General features: G+C 37.3%; 1 protein-coding gene across 2 annotated transcripts; it reads left to right on the forward strand.

The window, feature by feature from the left end:
* Window positions 1-6,243: 6,243 nt before the first annotated feature.
* On the forward strand, window positions 6,244-22,705 carry LOC146467750 (prostatic acid phosphatase-like). Of its 2 annotated transcripts, XR_014867637.1 has the most exons (14): window positions 6,244-6,368; window positions 8,223-8,315; window positions 11,539-11,628; window positions 12,292-12,378; window positions 13,356-13,421; window positions 14,521-14,619; window positions 15,278-15,364; window positions 16,035-16,161; window positions 16,694-16,773; window positions 17,231-17,343; window positions 18,660-18,773; window positions 19,348-19,436; window positions 20,454-20,786; window positions 20,819-22,705. XR_014867637.1 is itself a non-coding variant. In XM_085125303.1 (13 exons), exons 1-13 carry the CDS (start codon window positions 6,255-6,257, stop codon window positions 20,627-20,629), a joined length of 1,335 nt encoding a protein of 444 aa, XP_084981429.1. In that variant the 5' UTR covers window positions 6,244-6,254; the 3' UTR covers window positions 20,630-22,705. The 2 variants fall into 2 exon arrangements, 1 of the variants encoding a protein (XP_084981429.1); XM_085125303.1 differs by having other exon boundaries at window positions 20,454-22,705.
* The last annotated feature ends 1,645 nt before the right edge of the window (window positions 22,706-24,350 follow it).

Raw genomic sequence — 24,350 nt, forward strand, 5'->3', positions numbered from 1 at the left:
TGTACATTGTAATTTTGGATGCATGCGAACCCATGGACCATGGACCATGGACCACCCCTGGGGACCAGTCCATGGGATGGTGTTTGTACTATTCTCAGTCCCTCCCTACTGAAAGACCCTATTCAGCCTGGCGAGGAGGGGGTAAGGGGATGGGGTGCCCATGCTGAGTTTGAGCATTCATAACTTTTTTAACATTATGGTGTTTCCATGGCACAAAGGTTGAAAGCCATATTTGTCAAAATTTGGATTTATTTAACTTTTAGTTGAAACATTTTACGTGTATTGTCGTCATTTATACATTTTTATAACAATTCAGCATTTCTTTACTTGATTTAAATACTTTTGGGTCAATTAAAAAAAAATAAAGAAATTGTGAAATTGCTGAACAAGTTGTTGTTTGAGCAACCTTTTGTTAATAAAATTAATGTTCTCTGACTCGTACAGGTTCATTTAAAACAACCAATGCACAACACCTTCAAGGAACAAAATACGCAAATATGATGAGAGTAGAGATACTAGATCAGCCCTCCATTATTGAAAAAAAAAAAAGTCAATCTAAAATAGTTACTCAATTCAGTAAATACATATGTTGTAGATCCCCTTAAGAAATAGACTTCTATTTAAAGTATATTTAAATTCTATTTACTAATTTCTATTTGAATTCTATTTGAAATAAAAGCAATTTTTCTATTTAAAGAATAATTAAATGCTATTTAAACTCTATTTAATCTCTACTTAAACTCTATTTAATATCTATTTGAACTCTATTTAATCTCTACTTAAACTCTATTTAATTTCTATTTAAACCCTATTTATTCTCTATTTAATCTCTATTTAAAGACTATTTATTTACTATTTTTAAATTTTGAATACTACTGTTGCTTGATATTTAAAATCTATTTACAATCTATTTAATTTCTACTTAAACTCTATTTAATCTCTATTTAATTTCTATTTAAACTCTATTTAATCTCTATTTAAATTCTATTTAATCTCTATTTAAACTCTATTTAATCTCTACTTAAACTCTATTTAATTTCTATTTAAACTCTATTTATTCTCTATTTAATCTCTATTTTAATGACTATTTATTTTCTATTTTTAAATTTTGAATACTACTTTTGGTTGATATTTAAAATCTATTTACAATCTATTTATTTCCTACTTAAACTCTATTTAATTTCTACTTAAACTCTATTTAATCTCTATTTAATTTCTATTTAAACTCTATTTAATCTCTATTTAAATTCTATTTAATCTCTATTTAAACTCTATTTAATCTCTACTTAAACTCTATTTAATTTCTATTTAAACTCTATTTATTCTCTATTTAATCTCTATTTTAATGACTATTTATTTTCTATTTTTAAATTTTGAATACTAGTTTTGCTTGATATTTAAATTCTATTTAATCTCTACTTAAACTCTATTTAGTCTCCACTTAAACTATAATTATGTATTTTCTATTTAACTTTTTTTTTTCTATTTTTAATAGGTTTACTGCCCTGCAGCTAGCTTGCTTGAAATTTAAAATCTATTTAAAACCTGTTAATTTTTTTTCTCGATTAGCTTGGGGAAGGGGGAGTACAAACTCCTTCTCGTATGTTTATCTGTCTCAGTCTTTTGACCAATTTAATTTAGCTTACAGATTTAGCTTGTTTCAGTGCGTCCGGTGACAGTATAGCCTCCTGAATACAGCTAAAGATAGGATTTAAACCGCGCGCGGTGCAACAATCTTTATCTTCTTTATCTTTCAGTTTTTGTATTGCCCGGCCCGGCTATTTGTTTTTGCATGTTGCAAGATGTTGAGTTTCTTATTAAGATTATTTGCCTTTTGATCCTTTCTTTAGCATTGTAGCGAGTACCCTGCCAGCAGCCTGGTTTTTCTAGTGAGAGATATCGACAGGAGATATGCAATGCGTGAAATTGACTACGGCTGTGTTTTTGTCATCGCTTCGCTCCGCTCACTGTGAGGTTTGAAATTTGTCTCCGGACGCACTGAAACGAGCCAAACCAAACTAAAACAAATGCCTCGAAGGGCAAAACTAGAATGTACAGTCGCTAAACAGAAATCACAACAAAAGGTTATAAACACACGCAATAAACGCACAACGCATTAATGTATCAGTCAATTCCAAGCGCGATCATCCCCCCCCCGGGCAACCCCCGGGCATTTGACCCCTGTTCGGCTCCACATAGTGGGGCATTTGACGCGAATAGAAACCCGACCCATCGGGCATTTGACCCGTCGAAAAAATGCTGGTCAGCGGTCGCATAAATTGTCGGAATGCTTTATTCACAACCAGAATTTACTCGTATATTTTGCGTCAAACAGTTTTTAATGTAGTAAGCCACTTAATACTACTATAGAGAAGCGTTCCAACAAATATATCTGAGATTGTTTTTGGCATGGCCGGGTTACATATTGCCCTTCGCTTCTCAATTTCAGTGGTATGTCCAAGTTCCCTCAAGCTTCGTTCTCCCTTTGCTCGGCGTTCGAAGATCGACTTGTTGGCATGTCTAGGTTTCATAACATAGTGTTTTTTATCATTGTTCTTGTTACCACACGTATTAGCAAACTTCATGTACATTTAATATAAAAGAAAAGCGAGTATCGGTACAGATATCGTTAAACTCTCTGTTAGTTGAGTTTCATATGTGATGTTATGCATTATCTTTAATAATAAATTGTTTTAAATTTATTAATGTATGAATTTCGTTGATTTTTATATAAACAGAGCTAGCGAATACAAAAAAAAAAACCAACACGATGACTTTTCAGCCCCAACCAGTGGGGCATTTGACCTAGAAATCGGCCCATATAGAGGGGAATTTGATCAGGCATTTTTAAAAAAGTCAAATGCCCGGGGGTTTGCCCGGGGGGGGATGATCGCTTTTGGAATTGACCCAGACATAAACCCAAAAACGACCTTTGAGGTCAATAAAACATGCGACCGACATGCACGTGTGTTGCGCTTTGTTCAGTGACTATCACGCAAATCCTCGAAATCATCGTATTAACCCGCTGCAAAAATACAAGGAGGTAAATGGTCAAAAGACCAAGATAGAAGCGGCAGACGTGCAAGTAGGCCAAGTTGTGTAGACCTAAAAAAAGATGTTCCACCCCAATTTTACGTGAATGGCCGTGATCATTCCCTAAATCACAGTGGCGTGATCCGTTCTTTTTTAATACAATGCTGCCTCGAGAATAAGCTCTATTAAAGTCGACAAGCCTAACAATTTAAATATTAGTGTGCGATAGCGGTTCAGTTCTAGTAGTAAAACGATTAACACATTTTCAAAACATAAGCGTTGCAGTAAGCTTTAAGTTTATTTTCCTACGTAAACAACACACAGCGCAGTCTTTCAGTATGCAGTGGAATAAAAGTATACATTTTAGTCAAGTTGAGAGCTACAACATTTAATCTACGTCAAGTTTAACGTGAACTAATATTTTTATGGTACAGAAGATAACGATGATCACTTTCGAAGAGTAAATCGTCGTGATTACGCTTAAATATAGGGAATATTTGATGGCGCTGCTCACCTCAATAATTGGGACGTTCTTCGATGTTCTTCCCCCTGTGCAAAAATGGTCTAAAATACAACTTGCAAGTCGAGTTATTTCATTTTCCGGTATTTTACAGCAAACCTAAGAAGTCGTCAGACTCTCAGAGTATTGTAGTGATGAAATTGCAAGCGGCTAGTACGCAGTCGGAGACAATCTGAAGGAACAGTCTGCTGGTGTTGTTTACAAAACGTACGGGTGCGGATCTTCGCTCCAGAAAAGCAAAACATTGAACTCATGCCGGCGAACTATTTCCCAAACTGATGAGAGAAGATACTTCGCATTGAAAATGTTCCCGCTTTTCTAAGTCAAATAACCAACGGTCAAGTTTATTTTCAGGTCAATTTGTGTAACTCGATCGGGTTGAAATATTTTGAAACAGTTTCATGACAGCTGGCCAATTAGATTAAACCCTCGGTGTCTCAAGAGACCTTTCAGATAAAATTCCGGCACGCACATGTCACGGAATTTGGAGAAATGGCGCTTAATTTCCCGAAGCTGTGCATGTTCTGGTTGGAAATGTTTTTTTCAGCGCATCGTTGTATACACGCAAAAAAAGATCCTGGGTTTTTCGCTTTGGATCGAGTTAAATAACTGAATCGAGCATTAAGCGACATATGCTACAACCTACAATCCTGCACGTATGACTGATACGGTATCACTCGTTTTAGTCGTTTAGAAGGCTGCTGTAAATTAGTTTTCTGGAAGATGAGCGAAGAAAAAGACGCGTATACCGGTATATTACACGATATGGAGACCTTTCAGATAAAATTCCGACACGCACATGTCACGGAATGGAGAAATGGCGCTTAATTTCCCGAGGTTGTGCATTTTCTGGTTGGAAATGTTTTTTCAAAGCATCCTTGTGTACACGCAAAAAAGGAGCCTGGGTTTTTCGCTTTGGATCGAGTTAAAGAACTGAATCGAACATTAGGCGACATATGCTACAACCTACAATCCTGCATGTATGACTGATACGGTATCACTCGTATATTTAGTCGTTAAGAAGGCTGCTGTAAATTAGTTTGCTGGAAAGATGAGCGAAGAAAAAGACTCGTATACCGGTCTATTACACAATGTGTAGCATTCCTGAATGGTTCTAATTTGTACGTATTTATGTATTTGATCGGCACCATCGACAACTCGCAACTTTCAGAGGGTAACTGTTGTTAAACACAATGAGAGGGTGAATAAATTAGAGCCAACAGGTATGTGATGAAAATTAAATAGAGTTTTATTTAAATAGGGCTATTTCAATTGTATTTCCATGTTTTTTAAAACTGCATGATTTTAAATGGTTCTATTTTTTATGTAGATATTTTTTAAATAGAATACAAATAGTTAAGGTTGAAAATAGACTTTAAATAGAGCTATTTAAATTCTATTTTCGTGTTTGTTAAATTTGTATAATTTTAAATAGTTCTAGTTTTGATGTAGGTGTTTTTAAATAGAATACAAATAGTTTTTAATATTGAAAATAGACTTTAAATAGAGCTATTTAAAATCTATTTCCATGTTTTTTTAAAACTGTATGATTTTAAATAGTTCTATTTTGATGTAGATATTTTTAAATAGAATACAAATAGTTGTTAAGGTTGAAAATAGACTTTAAATAGAGCTATTTAAATTCTATTTACATTAACATTTGGTTCCTTACCATTCAAATAGATTTTAATTAGGTCTATTTGAGATTTAAAATAGAGGTCAAATAGATATAGTTTTTCAATTAGATTTTAATTAGCCTTTAAATAAATTTTAAATAGAACTTAAATTTTAAAAATAATCAGTAAATAGTGTTTAAATAGAAAATACTTATTTTAAATAGGTTAAATAGAATTTAAATAGTTAATAAATAGATTATAAATAGACTTGGTTTCCTAGAAACTCCCATGACAGGTTGTTAGCTGTTTCTTTTATTTATTAATCTTTCCTTGTAAAGCCTTGTAACTACCAAGTGTAAAAATGAAAATTAATAGATTGAAGAAAAGTTGGAGTATTTTTTTTTGCATGTTAAAGTTTGCTATTTTCCAATGCCTTTCAATGATCAGGTGGTGGGAATGGGCATGTGCGGCTCAGTGCTCTAACCCTGGCCCAAATTCTTTGAGACCAAAATATGTAAATTTCTGGAACTCTTTTACAGTGCTGGCCACTATAATAATATTATTTGTATCTGTTGTGGTGGTTGTGGTTCAAATTTTTTTGGTTTTAAACTTTTCAAACCAGTTTGATTTTTTTTTCACTTTGTCTCAGATTATGGTAATGAATACTGTACAAACCCCCAAAAAATTTAACCACAACATCTCCATTTTCCGACTGGGTTTCTACAATGCATAGCCATTTTAAGACTTTTAAACTAAAATATTTAAAATCTATACCCCATTTCAGACCAAAATGCTCAAAAGCCTACCTCATACAATGGCTTTGATAGGTTAGTACCCTCCCTCCCTCCCACCCTGTAAGGCCCTCACTGCTGACCCAGCCTCCCCCAAATGAACAGCGTGAAGTGAAAATAGAGTTGCTCTCTTTGGACAATCTACCTACAGCCATCCTTCAGTCTATTTTCACTGTTTTTGTTCAGTGCACAGTTCTCTAATAATTTTTAGTTTGCCATTTCCATTCATTTCCATCCAAAATTTCCTGACCGAAGCCAATGAGTTGAGCAGGGGCCTGGTGACGTAACTTTTTTATGAACAAAATGGCGGACGGAAGCCGTCGTTTCTGTTGTTTTGGGTTTCTTTTGTGGCTTTTGCAGACTTGTACCGTATCACATGGAGATCCAAAACTAAGAATGGTTAATGTGGTAAGTATTTTATAAAATAAATTTGTCTTTTTATTTTGCTTATTTTGCCATTTCCGTGTATCTGGCAATATACGAGCATCTCACCTGTATTAAAGCCTTCCGAATGACATAATGTAACCTTAGTTATAATTTTATGTACACGTGTAAGTGTCTGCTATTTTTTTACTTATTAGTTTAACACTTTTTTATTTGCTTTAAACCCTGAAATAAGGTAATTAATTCTAGAACTTCATGAGAGGAATACGTTTCAGCGTTCTAGAATCCTTGGCCTAGCTACGTATAGTCTTCTTGTTCTCGTGTCAGAGTTTTTGTTCAGTGTAGAAAATGGATCTATTAAGAATTATTTCGTGACCGTTTAGCCGCATGTTACCCAGTATATCACAAAGTTTATAATATATATAGGTTAGATTGTATCTCAAAGCGTAATATAAAAATATTACTTAAAGTTGAATTTTAATTACGACTTTCCTCGTAGCACGAGTCAAGCTCGTCCCCGAGTCACGAGTGGAGTTCGAGTCACGATCAAATATAGCTTTTAGGCAAGATTTCCACACAGCCTCTTATATTAATTATGTATACATTTTGTGACTCAAAGTCTATTCACACCATTTTTGGAAGACCCCTGGATTATGTATGACAGTGGAGCATGTATAATTAATGTACAAGCAGCTGTGTGGAATCTTAGATAGTCATTTTGTGCACCGATCAATTTGAAACTTCAACATCTGTCCCCCTCCCCCTGGCCATCCTGGGGCAATCCCCTGGGCATTTAAACTTTTGTAAATAATTTACAAAAGTTTAAATGCCCTGGGGATTGTAAAGTCCAAAATGCCCTACCCTTACACTTGATGATCAAAAGTCCCTCCCCAAAACCAAATGTTCAAATTTTTGATATACATGCACTCTTTGGAATCTGGGTCATTTAGATTCAATCAAACTTTTTATACATATCTTCAAAAACAATACAAAGCGTGAGCCAGTCACTTGCAAAAGGGACATTATAAATTCGTTGGACTCATCCGTGGATAAGGAACCAAGTGTATTCCACTGGACAAGGACAAAGGTGTAAACTTCTCTAGATGGCCTTTTCATCAAATACCCTACTCCCCAGGGACAGAAAATGGTCAAATGCCTGGGGTATACTTGGGGGAGGGGGTGTTGAAGGTTTGATTATTGATTGGTGACTTACTTTACTCATTACTGTTATGCCCAAGAAAATATGTGGCCCGTCTACCTGAGGCCTGTGTAAACGAATCTGCATAGAATCCTTCCAAAAATTGATGCATGGTGAGGGGGTCAACCTATCAGTGTTTCTAGACAGTGCTGCAGTTTACAGTTGGTTGTAGAGTTCACTGATTTTTGCAACAACATTGATCACCATTTAAAATAAACTGTAAGACTAATGGGAGTGGCTGAAATTCATTCACCTTGAATGTGATAAATGTAAGTTGACTCCGACTTGGCTCATATTCAGTGGCTTGAATTTGACTTTCATTACAAGTAAACCGGTTTCTAATGTTTCCCTATTGGCTGTTGAGTAGTATGCTTTAGTTCTCATTGTGAAGCTAATAGGTGAACTCTCCTGCTAGTGCAGAGGCTGCACTTTTGGTTTAGAGACCAGACTTGAGAGAGATGCAAGGGGTTTAGGGGTAAGATATTCCCTTAAACTTCTACATGTCACGCAATGCCAACACTTGACAGCCCGGTGGGTTTTCACATGCTGGATATTTGATACTGGGTTTCAAGGCAAATGAAGTGCAAAGGGTCAACAAAATCTTATAAATAAATAAAATGGCAAAATTGTTGCATCCATCATTGTTGTACAAAATGTGATGAGTTTTTACCTCTTGGCAGGTCTATCGTCATGGTGATCGCTCACCTGCTAGTGCTTTCCCAAACGATGAGCACAAGGATTATTGGCCTCAAGGACAGGGACAACTAACTCAGGTTTTTCATTTTTCTTCATTATAATTATTAAGATTTCTAGGCAATTTTTTTCAAGATGGATGATTTTTGTCCATGGATCAACAGAAAGTGACACAAGGTGGCCATCGTGTTTGAGGGAGCAAGAGATTTTCTTGATAATATGCTGAGAAATGAAACAATGGGTGATCAGCATTGTAAACTGTGAGGATAGTGGGGGAGAATTTTTCCACCTAAGGATGTTGGGGTTGGCATTGTTAGTAACATATTCTATAATAATAAATTATGTGAGTGGAACCCTGAAAATTAATCTATTTATCATAATTGCATCGAAGGTTTCAGAAATCTCCCATATATTGCATTGTGGAGATACTATGGCCCCTGTAGAAATGAAGAAATGGAGAAAAATTGCACATACATAAGAAATGTGTCATTCCATAGAGGAGATATGTTCAGAAGTGCGTGCTGGTGAGATGCATGAACTGTATGATAGACATCACAAGGTGTCCCCTACCTTAAATTCTTACTAAAACACACATGATTAGATGTCAAAGGTATAGGAAATGACATTGCTTCAAGTTGCAATGTCTAATGATAAAAATAAGTAAAAGAAGTTTTACACTACGTTTTGATGACTCCATGTCATCATTTTCAAGTGAAAAGAAAATAAATTGAAAATAAAATGGCCACTTTGGGCCCACTCATGGCAAACGCATTTCTCTGTTCTATCGAAGAGAAACTAGAGCAAGACAACAAGCTCCCTGAATTTTATAGAAGGTATGTGGATGACACATTTGCTACGATGTACCAGCAGCAGAAGATTTCTTATCAAGGCTTAATAGGTGTCATCCATCCATAAATTTCACCATGGAACTAGCATCTGATAATAAATTACCCTTTATCGGTATGGAAGTGCTCAAGAAAGGATGCAAACTGAAAACTAGTGTTTATCGGAAACCAACGAACACCGGCCTACTTCTTCACCACCAAAACCATGTCGATAAAAGGTACAAGAAGTCGCTACTCAAGACCATGTTAAATCGTGCGTTCTACCTGTCATCCACCTGGGAGTCTTTCAAATCTGAATGCGATCAACTCACGGCGATGTTTACTAAGCTCAAGTACCCCTACAGCCTCATCAAGTCCACTATCTGTCACTTTGTCACCTCAGTGCGGTCTGAAAACCCTGAAGTGCAAGCTCAGTCCACCAACGAAAATTACTGTTCCCCAAATAGTTTTGCCTTTCAAAGATCAAAAGTCAGCGAACGCAGTGAAGAAACAATTATCAGATCTAAGCAACAAAATCGATCACACTCTTCAGCCTGTGTTCAAGAGTCGCAAAATGTGTGAATACCTCAAGAAGTGCAAGCCAAAACCACCTTTAATTAGCCAACAATGCGTTGTGTACAATTATAAAATAATAATTAATGTGATCTGTGTGATGCAGAGTATGTCGGCTACACCAGCCAACATTTACACCAACGTATTGGCGAACACCGTTACTTGGCAATCGGCAAGCACGTAAAGAATCGGATAATACTGGACTGTCTGATTTATGAAATGTTAGTCTTAAAGAAGAAAAGGCCATGCTTGAACACAAATGTGTATCATGTAGAGGATGGGCATGTATGGACGAGAGCAAATCATTTTTTTTACAGTAAGTATTGTTAGTACTTGGCAATCGGCAAGCACGTAAAGAATCGGATAATACTGGACTGTCTGATTTATGAAATGTTAGTCTTAAAGAAGAAAAGGCCATGCTTGAACACACAATCAGACCCCATATGCGTAAAACTTTTAAATTTGTCACCTTTACATGCATAATTTACATTTTATCCTCATTTTATGATTGATTTATGATTGAAAGAAAACCATGATTATCATAACAAATGTGTATCATGTAGAGGATGGGCATGTATGGACGAGAGCAAATCATTTTTTTTACAGTAAGTATTGTTAGTACTTGGCAATCGGCAAGCACGTAAAGAATCGGATAATACTGGACTGTCTGATTTATGAAATGTTAGTCTTAAAGAAGAAAAGGCCATGCTTGAACACACAATCAGACCCCATATGCGTAAAACTTTTAAATTTGTCACCTTTACATGCATAATTTACATTTTATCCTCTTGCATGGTATATATTAAGTTGTCAATTTACTTTCTTTTGGAAGCATCGAAACTTAGTGTAAAACTTCTTTCGCTTATTTTTATCATTAGATGTTTAACTAAATCTAATGTTATTCGAAAGTTGCAATGTCCACAGTTAACAGTGTTTTGAAACTAAGAAGGTCAATTAAAATAATATTAAAAAAAAGCCCTAAAATTCTTGGATCGTCTATGCTTCATCTAGCTATTAGCTTGATGCAACGGGTGTTTGAGCATCTTAATCTAGCACAAGACCTTAAAAGTCCTAGCAATGTTCAGGCTACTTGACAGACTTCTGCATCCATCTTAGGACATCTCTGCTATGCTTTGCTTCTAATATTTCCCTCACACTACCACACAGTCTCTTAGAGAATCCCCCAAGCACATCATTTATAATGTTGATTTGAGCGATCTTGTAGCCCGGGTACTTCTTGATTTCCCATCGTAGGTGGGTGTACTTGCGGGTTTTCTCCGCGTCCTTCTGCTTCCGGTTCTCAATCCAAGGGCAGCTCATCTCCAACAGGGTTACTGTCTTCCTCTCCTTGTCTACAATCTTCACGTCCACTCTGTTAGCTCGCACCTCTGTGTGGTCTGCACATACTGGTGTATCCCAATATGCCGCCACTTGATCATTTTGGTAGAGTGGCTTAGGTTGCGTGGGGGAATACCAAGGCGGAACAGCCTCTATCAGTAGGTGGTCTTTCAGCAGCTCAAAGAAAAGTATTTTGAGCGCTCTGTTGTGCCTTGATAGATACTTTGTCTTTGCCAATGCACTGCAACTTGACAGCGCATGTGTGATAGACTCCTGCGCCTTTCCACACTTCCTGCATATGACGTCCGACTCTTCGAATGTCATATTTATTATTATTATTATTATTATTATTATTATTATTATTATTATTATTATTGTGTAGGCTACTTGTGGCCCAACTAGTAACTTACTATACCTTAAACTGTACAATGTAATTTACATTTTTATTTATTTTATTATTGCATACTTTTCAATGTTGTAAACAGCTACTGGGATATACTAGACATGTTGACCATTAATTGTCTTGAGTATTCAAATATTTTTCAATCTGTTATTTTACATTTTCCAGATAGGGATGAGACAAGAATATGCACTTGGGCAGCTATTGAAGGAACGCTATGTTAATAAGCTCATCAATTCATCTTATCAGTTCAGTGAGGTATGTTAATTAATAGGCATGGGAAATGCCTGTGTAAACTGTGATCATCATTATAAATCTTTACTATGAAACAAACTTGAAAAATTAATTATCATACTTAGATACTTTATCTTGTTAACTGTATTTGTGTGTAGTATTGCTGTATTGTTCCAGATTGTAATGATGACATGAGACAAAGACGTGAATGTAGAAATTAAACTTTTGTTTGAAGCATTTGAAACTAAATAAAATTTGAACCACAACATTTTTTGTTGCGCTGTTTTAAATGCAAACACACCAAAACATCTGACAAAAGATTTTTTAAATAATCCCAACCTACCTTTTTATGATTGATTTATGATTGAAAGAAAACCATGATTATCATAACAAATGTGTATCATGTAGAGGATGGGCATGTATGGACGAGAGCAAATCATTTTTTTTACAGTAAGTATTGTTAGTATAGAATTAGTGTGTAATTAGCATGATGTGGCAACCACAAAGTTTATTATTGAACAACATTGCCAAGTCTAAACTCGTGGATCCGATAAGACAGTCAGTCAGTCAGCCAGTCAATATGGATTGTGTTTAAAGAAAAATAAATATAAAACTGATTTTGAAAAGTTTCAAGCCACAACAATTTAACTGTTACATTATAGCCTTATTCTGTTCTTTTACTATCAGATCTATGTGCGAAGTAGTGATAAGGATCGGTGTATAATGAGTGCACAGACTCAGCTGAATGGGCTTTACCCACCCCACGGACAACAGGTAACAATGCAATGGCAGATGAACAATTCTTTCATTTCATGAGATAGTCTTTTAAGGCGGACAAGTGGCAAAAAGCATCAGAGAGAATAAGTGGGATTTGGGAGAAATGGCACTTGTGGAATGGTTAGAAAGTCGTACATTTTGCAAATAGGGGAAACTTTGCAACCAGTCCATTTATATCCCATGTCTCTCAGTCTATAGCTGCTGCTATGGTTTGGGAATGAAGCTGAAGTAAAGGGGCATGGAAACTAGAGATTCAGAGCCCCCTCCATCGGTCTCCATTCCCTCTTCTTTACACACCCGTCATCATCATAATCATCATCATCATCATCATCATCATCGTCATCACCATCACTGTCCTCATCATTGTAGTAATCATCCTCTTCATTGTCATTCTCCTCTTGCTCCTAATATCATCATCATCATCATCATGAGCTTTATCAGAGGCCACGCACCAACATCACCCTCTTGTCATCATTGTCATGATCATCATCATTGTCATCTGCATCAAATTCATCATTTGGCTGCATTTGTAGGTGGCAACACACCTACATGCTCAGCTGTATAGATTTCTTTGATCATAACAATGCATTGTGAATTATTGTATTCATCAAGAATTCATTTTTAGTATTGTGTATTTATTTAGTTACTTGAGACATACAGTCGACTCCCGGTAACTTGAACCTTCAAGGGAAATAAAAAAAGGTTCGAGTTATTAATTATCAGGAGTGCGAGTTATCGAGGGTAAAATTATATAGAAAATGACCTGAAAGGGAAGGAAAATTAGTTCGAATTAGTGTGAGGTTCGTGTTAGCGAGGGTTCGAGTTATCGGGAGTCGACTGTACTTGACTACTGGTATATCATTTGTTGATATCACTGGATTTGTGGCGGCTTTTAATGAATAACAGTCATTGGGCATAATTCAAGCCTGAGAGATTGGCACCAACTCTTTTAATTTTTATATGTTTTTTCTTAGATATGGCGGGAGAATTTGGACTGGCAACCAATTGGTGTGCATGTAGTACCAAGAAATGAGGATTATGTAAGTTTTTAGTACAGAGTCCATAAGAATGGAGTACCGTTGACGTTGAAGTCATCTGGTAGGGGTACCTGTATGGCTTCACACGACGCCACATATGATTTTCTGGGTTAGCAATGCACTTTAGATATTAAGTTATAAGTTTTCTGATGATTGCGACTTACTGAAATTTGTTTTCATTCTCACAAAATTTCATATTTGGACGTTGCATAAACGTATCCCCAACATTGAAGCTTTTATAATGTACATAGTGGCAAAGAATAATAAGAGAAAAACATTTCAGACAAAATGACAAAAGTACACTGATGGCAGAGAGCTCGATGGGCCTAAGAAATTATGATTACATATAGTTATGTAGGTGTTACTGGAAACAGATTACTCTTTATTTTTATTGATTGTATTGTACTCTTATAACTATAAATGGCTCTTCTGGAAATAAAATGTGGAAAAAAAAGTTATAAGTTTTGTTTACAGGGCATAGAAATATTGGGACATTCCAACATTCCATTTTGTAAACTTTTGCATAGGGGATATGCTGAAATCTGTATAGTACGTACAGTAATTAATATATTTAGGGATGTGTGGAAATCGTGCTCTGCTATGTTTTGTTTCTACGAATAATTCTGTCAATAGGTACCTGTCACATTTTGGACAAAAACACTTAACTTCAAGCTTTAATAAATATTTTTTTTTTTTTACTTTTCATGGTAAACACTGTCCTTATTAATTTAAAAGGTATTTGAAGGTAAATGTAGTTTAGCCATTTAAAACGACGTCAATAATATTTATTGAACTGTCTAGTCCCCTACTTGGAACAATGTTATTGTGGGTTAAAGCTTTTTAACTTTCTTGGTGTTGCTGTTGTGGTTTAAAATTATTTTTGGTTTAAAACTTTTCAAAAAAGATTAATTTTTATTTTCCTTCCTGCAGTATTCATTACCATAATCCAAGACAAGGATAATAAAAATCAAACTGGTCTGAAAGTTTTTAAACCAAAAAATATTTTGAAGCACAACATTGCCATTTTAGTTTGTGCTGTACCATCATGTGCCTTGTATCTCAGTTTACCTGATAATAAGAAAACTAAATTTTTTTGTTGCAGCTGCTTCGACCGTTAGATTACAAATGCCCTCGACTTCAAGAGGCTCTTCAAAAGTCAAAGGAAGAACCTGACTATCAGAACATGGCCAAAAAGAACAAGGTGAGAAGGCAGTCACTGTCTCCTAAGTTATACCTAGACACAATGGAGTGTCCTTATGTCTGTTAAAAAACAATCCTCTGCAACTTTTGTTTGCCATCTACCTCTGTCCATACTGTATAACATTGTAGCAGAGTTTCTCCTAAATCAAGGGTATAACTACATGTACATGCAAAAGAGCTACATAACTACTAATTAAAAGTGTCGATCATTAATAAATGAGAGACCATCATAGTTAAATGCAACTTAACCACCTGTGGAAAGTAAACATGAAAAAAATTCGTGCTTGAACAGGATTCAAACAGTTGATCTCTGCAATACTTTTGCAGTGCTCTACCAACTGAACTGTCAAGCCAATTGGGAGCTGGTCATTTTGAGTGGGTAATGTTTGCGTAGAGGTGAAGAGATGGATTCCGAAGTGAAAAATATGTGAAATATATGAGATAGTTAATAAGCCTGTTGGGGCTTTAAAAGCAGTTGGTTTCTCCCTACTATTTTCCATAATTTGCTCTGATCCATAATAATTATGCTTCTCTAAATGACATCATCTCCTACATATCATAATGTGACCATAATGTTTGGAACCAACTTGAATGTATATTTTTTGCGCCAAAAATTTATAGACTGAAGTATTTTTTTATGCTCTTGGGTATTTTTGCAGGAACTTCTACAATACATTTCTTTGCATGCTGGAAAGGAATACACTCTAGACAATGCCTACCAAGTATATGACGTACTTTTCTGTGAGGTACCCATATTAAATAGCTTATTTTTGGATTTATTGTTGTTGTCAGTGTTTAGACACAGAATGTTGACTGCAGACTGCGCGCAAAGGCTATAAAGCTAACTAAAGGACTATGTTATCCCAGGAATGGTCTGAATTAAGAAAGAAAACTCACTTGTCATTGTATGCGTGAATGGCATGTTCCCAGAATTGTTTTTTGTGCCGGGAGAGTTTCCACACAGCAGGTTCGCCTGGATTGAGAAATGAAAGACATGTATTGTTGCATGTACATATTATCTTAAACTGCATGTTCCCAGAATCAACCATGCACATCATTGCTTGTAAAATTGATAATCTTGTGTTGTCAGAAATGCATTTTGTGCCGGGGAAGTTTCCACCCAGCAGACTGCTGACAGCAAATTCGCTCTGACGAAGGGCTAACGCTCGAAACGTCAGCACGCGAATCTCTTTATGGTGGCCAAATTACCTTTAGTTATCAACTCTGTTGATAAAAGCAAACATTCGTTGCACAGGCTAAAGCAGCTACAAAGTACACCATCACTGTGAAAATTGCATGTCTCCAGGCACTCGTTTGCTATTGGAGATTCTTCCTACAGCAGATGGTTTTGCAGAACCCGCCTGCACCAACTCTCTCATGATTTCGATCGTCTTCGTTTTGTATTTATTGTAACAGAAATCTCATAACCTGACATTACCTGATTGGGCGACAAATGGCACAACGTGGCAAGCGTTGAGGAACATCAGCTACTTTAGCATGATGTGGCTTTTTAACAGTCCAGTGAAAGCTAAATTAGGAGGAGGTTTGTCTGTTGTCACATGTCTATTTTTTTTATTTTTACATCTTTTGCAAATTTATGCCAGTTACCCTCAGGCTGTCTGAACGTCAGTTAAAACCAGTAAATTTTAGAAAACAAAAACAGCGTAGCCTGAAATGTTGTGATCGATTTCGAACTATGGGTGAGGTCCAGTGTTATGGGAATACAATTTGAGTAGTTTGAGTAGTTTCTGTGCACTATTAGGGTCATTCTTAACAACTGGCAAAGCTGAAACATTATTTTGACGATTCCGTCGATTCGACTATGTATTCTCACTGGCTATTCAAAGTGACACAAAAATAGGTGACACTGCCCCTTTAAGATAAAAAGTATAAAATGTCGCAGACCGGTCCATTCTAGGAAATTCATCTTTTCTACATTTTTGGCATAGGCATGCTCCCTCGTTTGACACCTCTCCTTTTGTAAAGAAGAGGAAGCAATGCTCTTAGGTTCTATTCACTGACTAGGAAATCAGTTAAGCATGTCCTTACCTTGGCTGTTTTTGTTTATTTTGTAGGTAGTTTGTTGGGAGCAATTGTTAATAACATGAAGAGTTACCTTGAACCGACTAGCAAAAAAATGTACATTTATTCAGCTGTAAGTGTTACCCCAGTTTCAAACTTGACTATTTATAAAGGATAGTTTTCAGAAATGCCCTTGTTAATTCAGTTCTGATTGGTCTATATGAGGTGAAACCTTGTACTGAAGCTATACAACAACACAAGGTTTGTTTTGCCAACTAAAGTAGGGATGAATTTTTTTTAGTTCTGAACTGGAGTCACGTACCTGTAATAGTCTGAAATACTTAGGGATTCTAGGCTTGGACAGCACAGCCCACCAAAAACTTTAAGGACCATCCCATTATCCACCTGCAATTGACTCCGAAAACCGTCAAATTGCAAACTTTCCATGTAAGTGTGGTATTACACCACCAATACCAGACGCACAAAATAATGCTTCGCTTATACATGTAAAGTTACAGAGAGTGGTAAACGATCAAAGCTCTTGTGATTTATTGGTTACTATGGCGATCATTGCATCATCTCCCTTACAGCATGACACGACTGTGACTGCCTTGCTGAGTGCACTCAAGTTATATGATGGAGTTACACCAGCTTACTCCAGTGCAGTCATGATTGAACTTTTCTCGGATCCAGATGATGAAAAGTAAGGATATTTAGTTATTTCATTAACCTTATGTTAGTTCAAAACTTTTTATCCTTAAAACGCTGATTAGAAATAAAATTTGGAGGTCGTAAAATGTTCAAAACTTGGTAGTGAAACCACTCGCCTGCGGCTCGTGATTCCACTTGAGTTTTGAACATTTTATGGTCTGTTTTATTGTCTGTACTCTTATAGACAATAGCTACGAGCCAATCAGTGCGCGGAGAGTTTGACAGTTATTGTAAAATAAGTGACAGGTGAACACCAAACAGTCCGCTACCAACCTGATGTGCCCCCTGATTGTCCGTCATTAACTTAGTCACAAAATAAATTCCCATTTCATAAACTTTCAAGTTTAACGCCCCCGAAATGAGAGTAGATGAATGTTCGTTTGACTTTGTGGGTGTGCGAGTCCACGGATACGCGATTGTTGACTGAGTCAGTGTGCTACAGGTGTGATAAGTTAGGCATGATTGTGGCTGAAAGTACTGCAGGTGTGTAGGTGCGCATGAGTACATGCGACTGTACAAGTGCGCGGAAAAGCGTCATAGAAGAGTGAATAGTGAGCCTTGGGGAGGGGAGGGGGATACTCCTCTATACAAACTACTCAGGTTTGTGCTGTTTGTGCCGCCCAAGAAGGTACAATTCTATAGCCTTTCGATTTAAGATCTTTTTAATATGGAATTAGCCAGCCATGGCTCATCTCTACTGACATGCTTCAGTCTAGGGATCCCCTTTGAACGTGGCCTGCATGGCAGGCCCAGAAAGGCGCGAGGCAATCCTCCCTTTTAGGCACCTGCCACACGTGGAGGAGAATTACAATGTATAGTGACTGGTAGTACTATTACTTGTAAGCCAAATATGTTTTGAGACATTATAGCCTCCCACGCAGTCGTTTTTAGGGCACTCGTATTACCTCGTCCCCTAAGAACGACTGCATGGGAGGCTAGAGACATTAGGGAGTTTAAGCAGCGACTGCGGCAACGACAACAAGAAGGTCACAAAACAGTAGGATTTAATGACAAAAACAATGGCCCTGCACGTGCGTTCTTGGCCAAACAACGTCAAATGACCAAATTCAAGGCTTCGTGGAGAACGTGAGAACATGACGGTGATTTTTTTTATTCTGTCTTAACTTGAACGCCGTTCCCACCAGGTCTGTTGATGTGTTGTTCGGCCTCATTTTACAAGTAGTAATCACGAAGTAGTGCAAGTAACGCGAATTTATTTTCCAAGTGGCGTCCCTGTTGCCGTTGCTTAAAGTCCCTAGTGCCGTTATCGAGAACTTGTTCTTATTGATTTTTCAATTCCCCTGATAGAAAGGACCTGACAGTGCGTATAATGTATCGCTTTGGCCAAAGCACAGAGGCCGAGCTAAGAGTGCTCAAACTATCAAACTGTTCAGAATTTTGTCCTCTGGGTCAGTTCATCAAGTAAGTATCTTAGTGAAATGCTAGTAAGTTGTAGAATTTCCTCCTTAGGTGGTATTTTACACCATGTAGTGCCGAGAACGTTCCCTTGTTAATTATTTTGTTTCATTCTTATCGTACCTCTGTCCTGGCTATTTAACAACAACGTGAATAGCCTGCGAGCAAGCTCTCGGTTGTTTGTGTGTGTGTGGGTGGGGCTCTCTGTACTAGCTGTCAGAATTTGGCCAATCAGCGCAAAGCGGAAACGATAGCAAACGTAAACACAAATACGTGAAAGGTAAATTTCCCGCTGACTTTGCATTCTAGCTGTTTAGGGAGAAAACCGAAAACAGAAAACCCAAACGATTACTGTAGATGCTGCAAAGTTTTGTTTAAAGCTCGCTTTGGGGATTCGTGGAAATAGATTTCGTCAGAAAACTGTTTCTACCATGGAAGAGGAAAGGACTCGAAGGTGCAATGCTATCAGATGCGTTCTTCTCCACTCCCCCCTCTCCCCCCCTCACCCCGAGAGCTTGCTGGCAGCCTTCGTCGTGAAGTTTAATTACTTGTTAATCACTGTGTTGTTCACCATTATCAGGAAGACGGCTGATGCTATTCCTGATAATATCGATGAAGCTTGTGGCGTGGGAGAAAAGGAAGTACGCGTCAAGAAGATAATTTATAAAAGTAAGTATGAACTGGTCAGGCACTCGTGTTACTATATAATAGTATTATGGTGCGACCCTGTTCAGTTGGAAGATCATTGCAGTTACGTACTTAAGCTGGGCAGTTGCGATAAGAAAGCTTGAAAAAAGTCAATTATGGTGAAAATGGACACTTCGATTTCATCTCTTTTTATGATTTCTGTTACTGATGCTCATGACTAGCGTCCTAGCATCCCAGTATCACGCGTGGTCCTATCTAAGCAAAATTATAACCTAGTTTTTAGTCGACCGTATCAGCGGACACCTATCCAGCCTGTGAACAGGCTCCCAGAATTCGGTGTTAACCCGTAGACCGCGCTCGGCTCGCTCCGCTCGGCGATTTTTCTTTTCGCCCTTTTCCCCACTTGGGAGCCTGTTCACAGGCTAACACCTATCCTAAGGGGACCCTTGATTATGGTCTTAAGGGTGTCCATAGCAATGACGATTATTTGTCTTTCTTCAGTTCTTGAGCAAAATCTCATAAAGTGAGGAATACGCCTGAAAGCTACATGTTTCATTTTAAATCGTTTTCTCCTTGTTTCTCATTTATCTGTTAGTGTTTTTAATACTCATTCCTAAAATGCTAGAGATAGCTTTGTAGTTCGTAGCCTATCCTATCCACCTAAAGTGCTCTTGGGTGTTTGCGAACAAACTTTTATATGCAATAAATGTGATGGTATATTTCAAGGCTGGTGAATGAATGAGAATGATGTATTATTCTAGAAAGAATATGCCACACGTTAGACATTCAAATCCTAGCAATATGCAGGATATTTGTCCCATGAACCTAGTTTAATGGCCTTAGCTCCCACGAGTCTCCTGTAGCGCAGTGGTAGAGCATCCGAATTAGTAATCGGAAGGTCTTAGGTTCGACTCCTGACAGGAGCACGCGGATTTCCTTTTACCGAGTATGCCTGTGTTACCTTCTAGAATAATTCATCATTCTCAAACTTTTTTAACTTATATTTATATATAACTTATATCCCCATTTTTCTTACAGGTTTCCTGGCAGCATTTGTTACAATGACTGTTCTTTTCTCGCTTCTCTTGCTGATCCTGTGCATCAGATGCTGCCGACGAAGATTCTGCCGCCCGCAAAATAACCTGACTGTTTACAACGATCTTCTGAAAGACGCCCGGCTTCTGGACAAGCAAGATTATGATTCCGACGGATAAAACAGTCAGTAGACAATTCTAGGTAGAAGAATTAAAAGAGTTTTATTCTCTTTGTTTATGTGGGGAGAATTGGACAATTTTTCGAACGTTTTTTCGTCGTACGTCTCGTTGCCTAGTAACATCGCTGATGATAATCGCAGGCTCAGTTTTCCGATATGTGAAGGTGAACAGTCCCCAGTTCCCTCTTAGCGACCTTGCCATTGAGCGTTAAAAACTTTTACGTAGACTGGTACGGCATAAAAGGCAAAGCACTCTGTCGTGAGCCTCATTATTTATTTGGAGAACCTAATTAGGTTGCCGTATTGAAAATTGTGTGATTATTTGGGGTTTGGGAACAAAAGCAATAATTTCAAGTAGTATTATAATATTTAGTAGCAATTTTGTTTGCGTAGTATTTAGTAGGAATTATTTTGCGGGGCGGTTGCTTGTTTATTAATAGGGTTTTTCTTTGGTATATATATATTTTTTTCGAGCAGTTTGTTCACGGTTATGCTAAGATGGATATCACAGATCAAACAGATCCTATGTCTCAAGTGAGGTCGACAGAAAAGAAACGTTTCAGACAGTTTGTCTTTCTAGCAGTGCATTCTTAAACTTCACAGACAGACTTAGGTCCCGTCCATAATAATCCGCATAAATATATGAATACGCATCTTTTTTTTCTCCGATTTGGCCTTCCGTCCACGTTAACATGGCGTTTTCTACCGCTGAAAATGAATCTTTTTGAAAACGCTCTTCAGAGTGAACAAATTTCAAACCCCGTCTTGGTGGATTAGTTTGGATACGGAAAGGGAGCTTCTTGAAAGTACTGACGTCACAACGGTGATGTGCGCATGCCTAACAGTGTATTTAGCGTTTCTGGCTTCTATTCAGCGGAGAAGTTGCTTTTCACCGGACAAAATGTATTGGAGTACATGTTATCCCGTTCTTTGAACAACCGCGGCCCAGCGGCACCTTTTTCAAATTTATGCGGATTAGTATGGACAGCAAAACGATGCGAAGAATGATAGCGAAGATGGAAAGCATTTGATACGTTTTCGGTTTCAAATTTATTTGGATTTAGTGTGAACAGGGTCTTAGTGAGCAAAACAATTTAAGAAGGTTAACTCATGTACTAATTTTTTAGCCGAGGGGGTGGGGAATTTTGGAATTTAAAGCAGGGGTAGTAAATTAAATCAACCAAAACCATTATAGGCGCACATTTTTATCACCTGTTAAAACGTCGTTTGCCGCGCATTCTAGAAATGGCCTTATTTCTCTTGGAAGACGAATAATTCGTTTGAGACGCATTATACGTCAAGATAAATACGGAAAATATTAAAGCGCCAGACCCATTGTTCGGCCGAGACGAAGATGCGTCTGTTTTATGTGCCTAAACGACGCATAAATAAACTCTGAACACATAAAACGGAGGCACTTTGTACGTAATCCCCCGACAAAGGCTTGTTCCGACAAGATGGTGTTGTATCTTGTTTTCTGAGTCAGCGTTAGCCCTTTAACCCCTAATATCAAAGAACAAATTTTCCTATCTTGTCGCCACACGTTTCTTACAAAAGTACTGAGAAGAAGTTATTAAAATATCAAGAAAATTCACCTTGGGTGATCATGTCCTTAATTCTCATGAACTCAGGGGTTTAATAAGCATTGATGTTACAAGGAGAAATTTGATGCTGATCACTGTTAGGGCTGAGAGGGTTAAGCCTAGTAAGACGGCTGCAATTTTATGCGTCTCAGTAATTAACTTTAGCAAACGAATTATCCGTCTTCCAAGTTAAATACAGCCATTTAATCTTACGGTTTTATTTGTATTGAATTTCGTTACATTTTATTCAGACATTTTGCAGAATTCGTTTTAATTTTGTTGATAATAAATAAGCGTCTTGAAATTTCAGCGGAAAACGCAAATAAATAATATTATTTTGAAATAGAAAAGTAACAAGAAGCGCGTTTGTAATGAAGGATAACTTAACCTTTTTACGGCCACAAACTATAAGATATTTTAAAGATTTTCCTATGTAACTGTCTTTAGTACAAATCGCAATGAACAAGAAATAAAGCGCCTTTTTGTAGGTTTAATTAATATTCGCTATTTGTATAAGAACTATAAAGGGCCACGAACATTTCACGATTATTTGATAATTTTTCAATTCTTTATTGTATAAATTTCAACTCGTGTACGTGCGGTTGGGAATCCTTCTGCGATAGAAGGCCAGACTGCTAACACCTTGAATTTGCGAACGGGACTTTAGGCGTGATGCTTAACGAGTTTGCCTATAAATTCTGAAAGGTCTCCGAAGAGTCGCTTGGCCGTGATGAAACACCGCGTCAGACTAATAGTCCGTAGCCTGCGAACGCAGACGTATTTCCGGCTGTCGCAGGCTAACTGGTCCGGCGTCCGGCCTGAAAGAAACCCCCTGCTAGCCACGAACATTTCACAAGTATTTGACAATTTATCAATCCTTTATTGTATAAGGAGCATTCTGACTGGTTTATCAAGTAATAAGTAGTTGGACTTGCATATTTAAAATTGCTTTTTCTGATTAGTGTTAGGAATATTGTGGAAAACAAGTTTCGCCCGAAAACGTAGTCTTTCGGCGTTATGTCTAGCCTCAAATTATGCCGCACCGAATTTCAACAGCAAGTGGTTCGAAAACGTGTTTATATTTATAACTGTTGGACAGATTTGTCAAAAAGTTTACAAAAAATTAAGTAATGAACAGGAAAAAACGACGTAAGAATAAACGCAGGGACCATTTTTGAAAGCAATTGGCGTACTCTTTGGTTTTGTTTAATCTGCTCTGTGATTGGTTAGTCAAAGTCCTCGCGCCACTTTCTCAACCAATGCAATGAAAAACAAAACCAAAACCAATTGTACCTTGCCCGCATGGGTTTTCCCGCGCTTGGCGCCAGTTACATGTATTTGTTTCGAATTCTGATTGGTTCATTGCGCTGAACATTTTCGTCAGTCGTCATTGGCCAGACTAATTACATGTACTTCTGTTTTGGTTTTACGACACTCAAGTGAAAACCGCTGTATTGAGTAAGTTTGTCCGTACATAAGAGGAGAATTGAGTATTGATCTCCGTAGTTTATTACTGACAGGCACGTGAAGCTTGCACGTGGCACCTGTCCAGTTAGTATGCTATGTTTCCAATATACTCACCCTCGTGGAAGTATACTTATGTGTCTTGTTCAACTCGAGAATGGTACAAATATTTTCCACTTTGTTTTTAAAGCCTTGTCTGTATTTAAAAATAATAGTGTTCGTTGTGGTGATCAAACCAACCAACCCTGAACTGCTGAAGTGTTTAAAGGCCAGTAGCCGGATTGAAAGGCGGCTTCTAAATATGCGTAACCTTTAACTATTTTTTGGATTCTAAACGCCATTGTTTAGAAACAATACTAAGCATTCATCTTGACTTTACGAAGCTGCAAAATTTATGTATGAAGGTGGAGGCACCCGTGCGTGGCGATTATGAACATCTGAACCGTGAAACGTGTTTGAACAAAATATATATTTGTTTCTCTCGGCTACACCGCGCTTGTAGCGACCAAGTAGTTTGGCTTCCTTCTGATAAAAGCCGGTTCATTGCCCATCGGAGCTGGATTTTCTTATATCCAATCCCCCTTAATATTCAAATATCATGACCATGAAATAACGTGCTTGAAGTCAGGAACAGCAAATCATGCTGAATTTCACGCATTTAGTCTGTTTAGTGCA

This window comes from Pavona decussata, unplaced genomic scaffold, assembly GCF_977016875.1.
Source record: "Pavona decussata unplaced genomic scaffold, jaPavDecu1.1 SCAFFOLD_134, whole genome shotgun sequence".
Classification (NCBI taxonomy): Eukaryota; Metazoa; Cnidaria; class Anthozoa; order Scleractinia; family Agariciidae; genus Pavona; species Pavona decussata.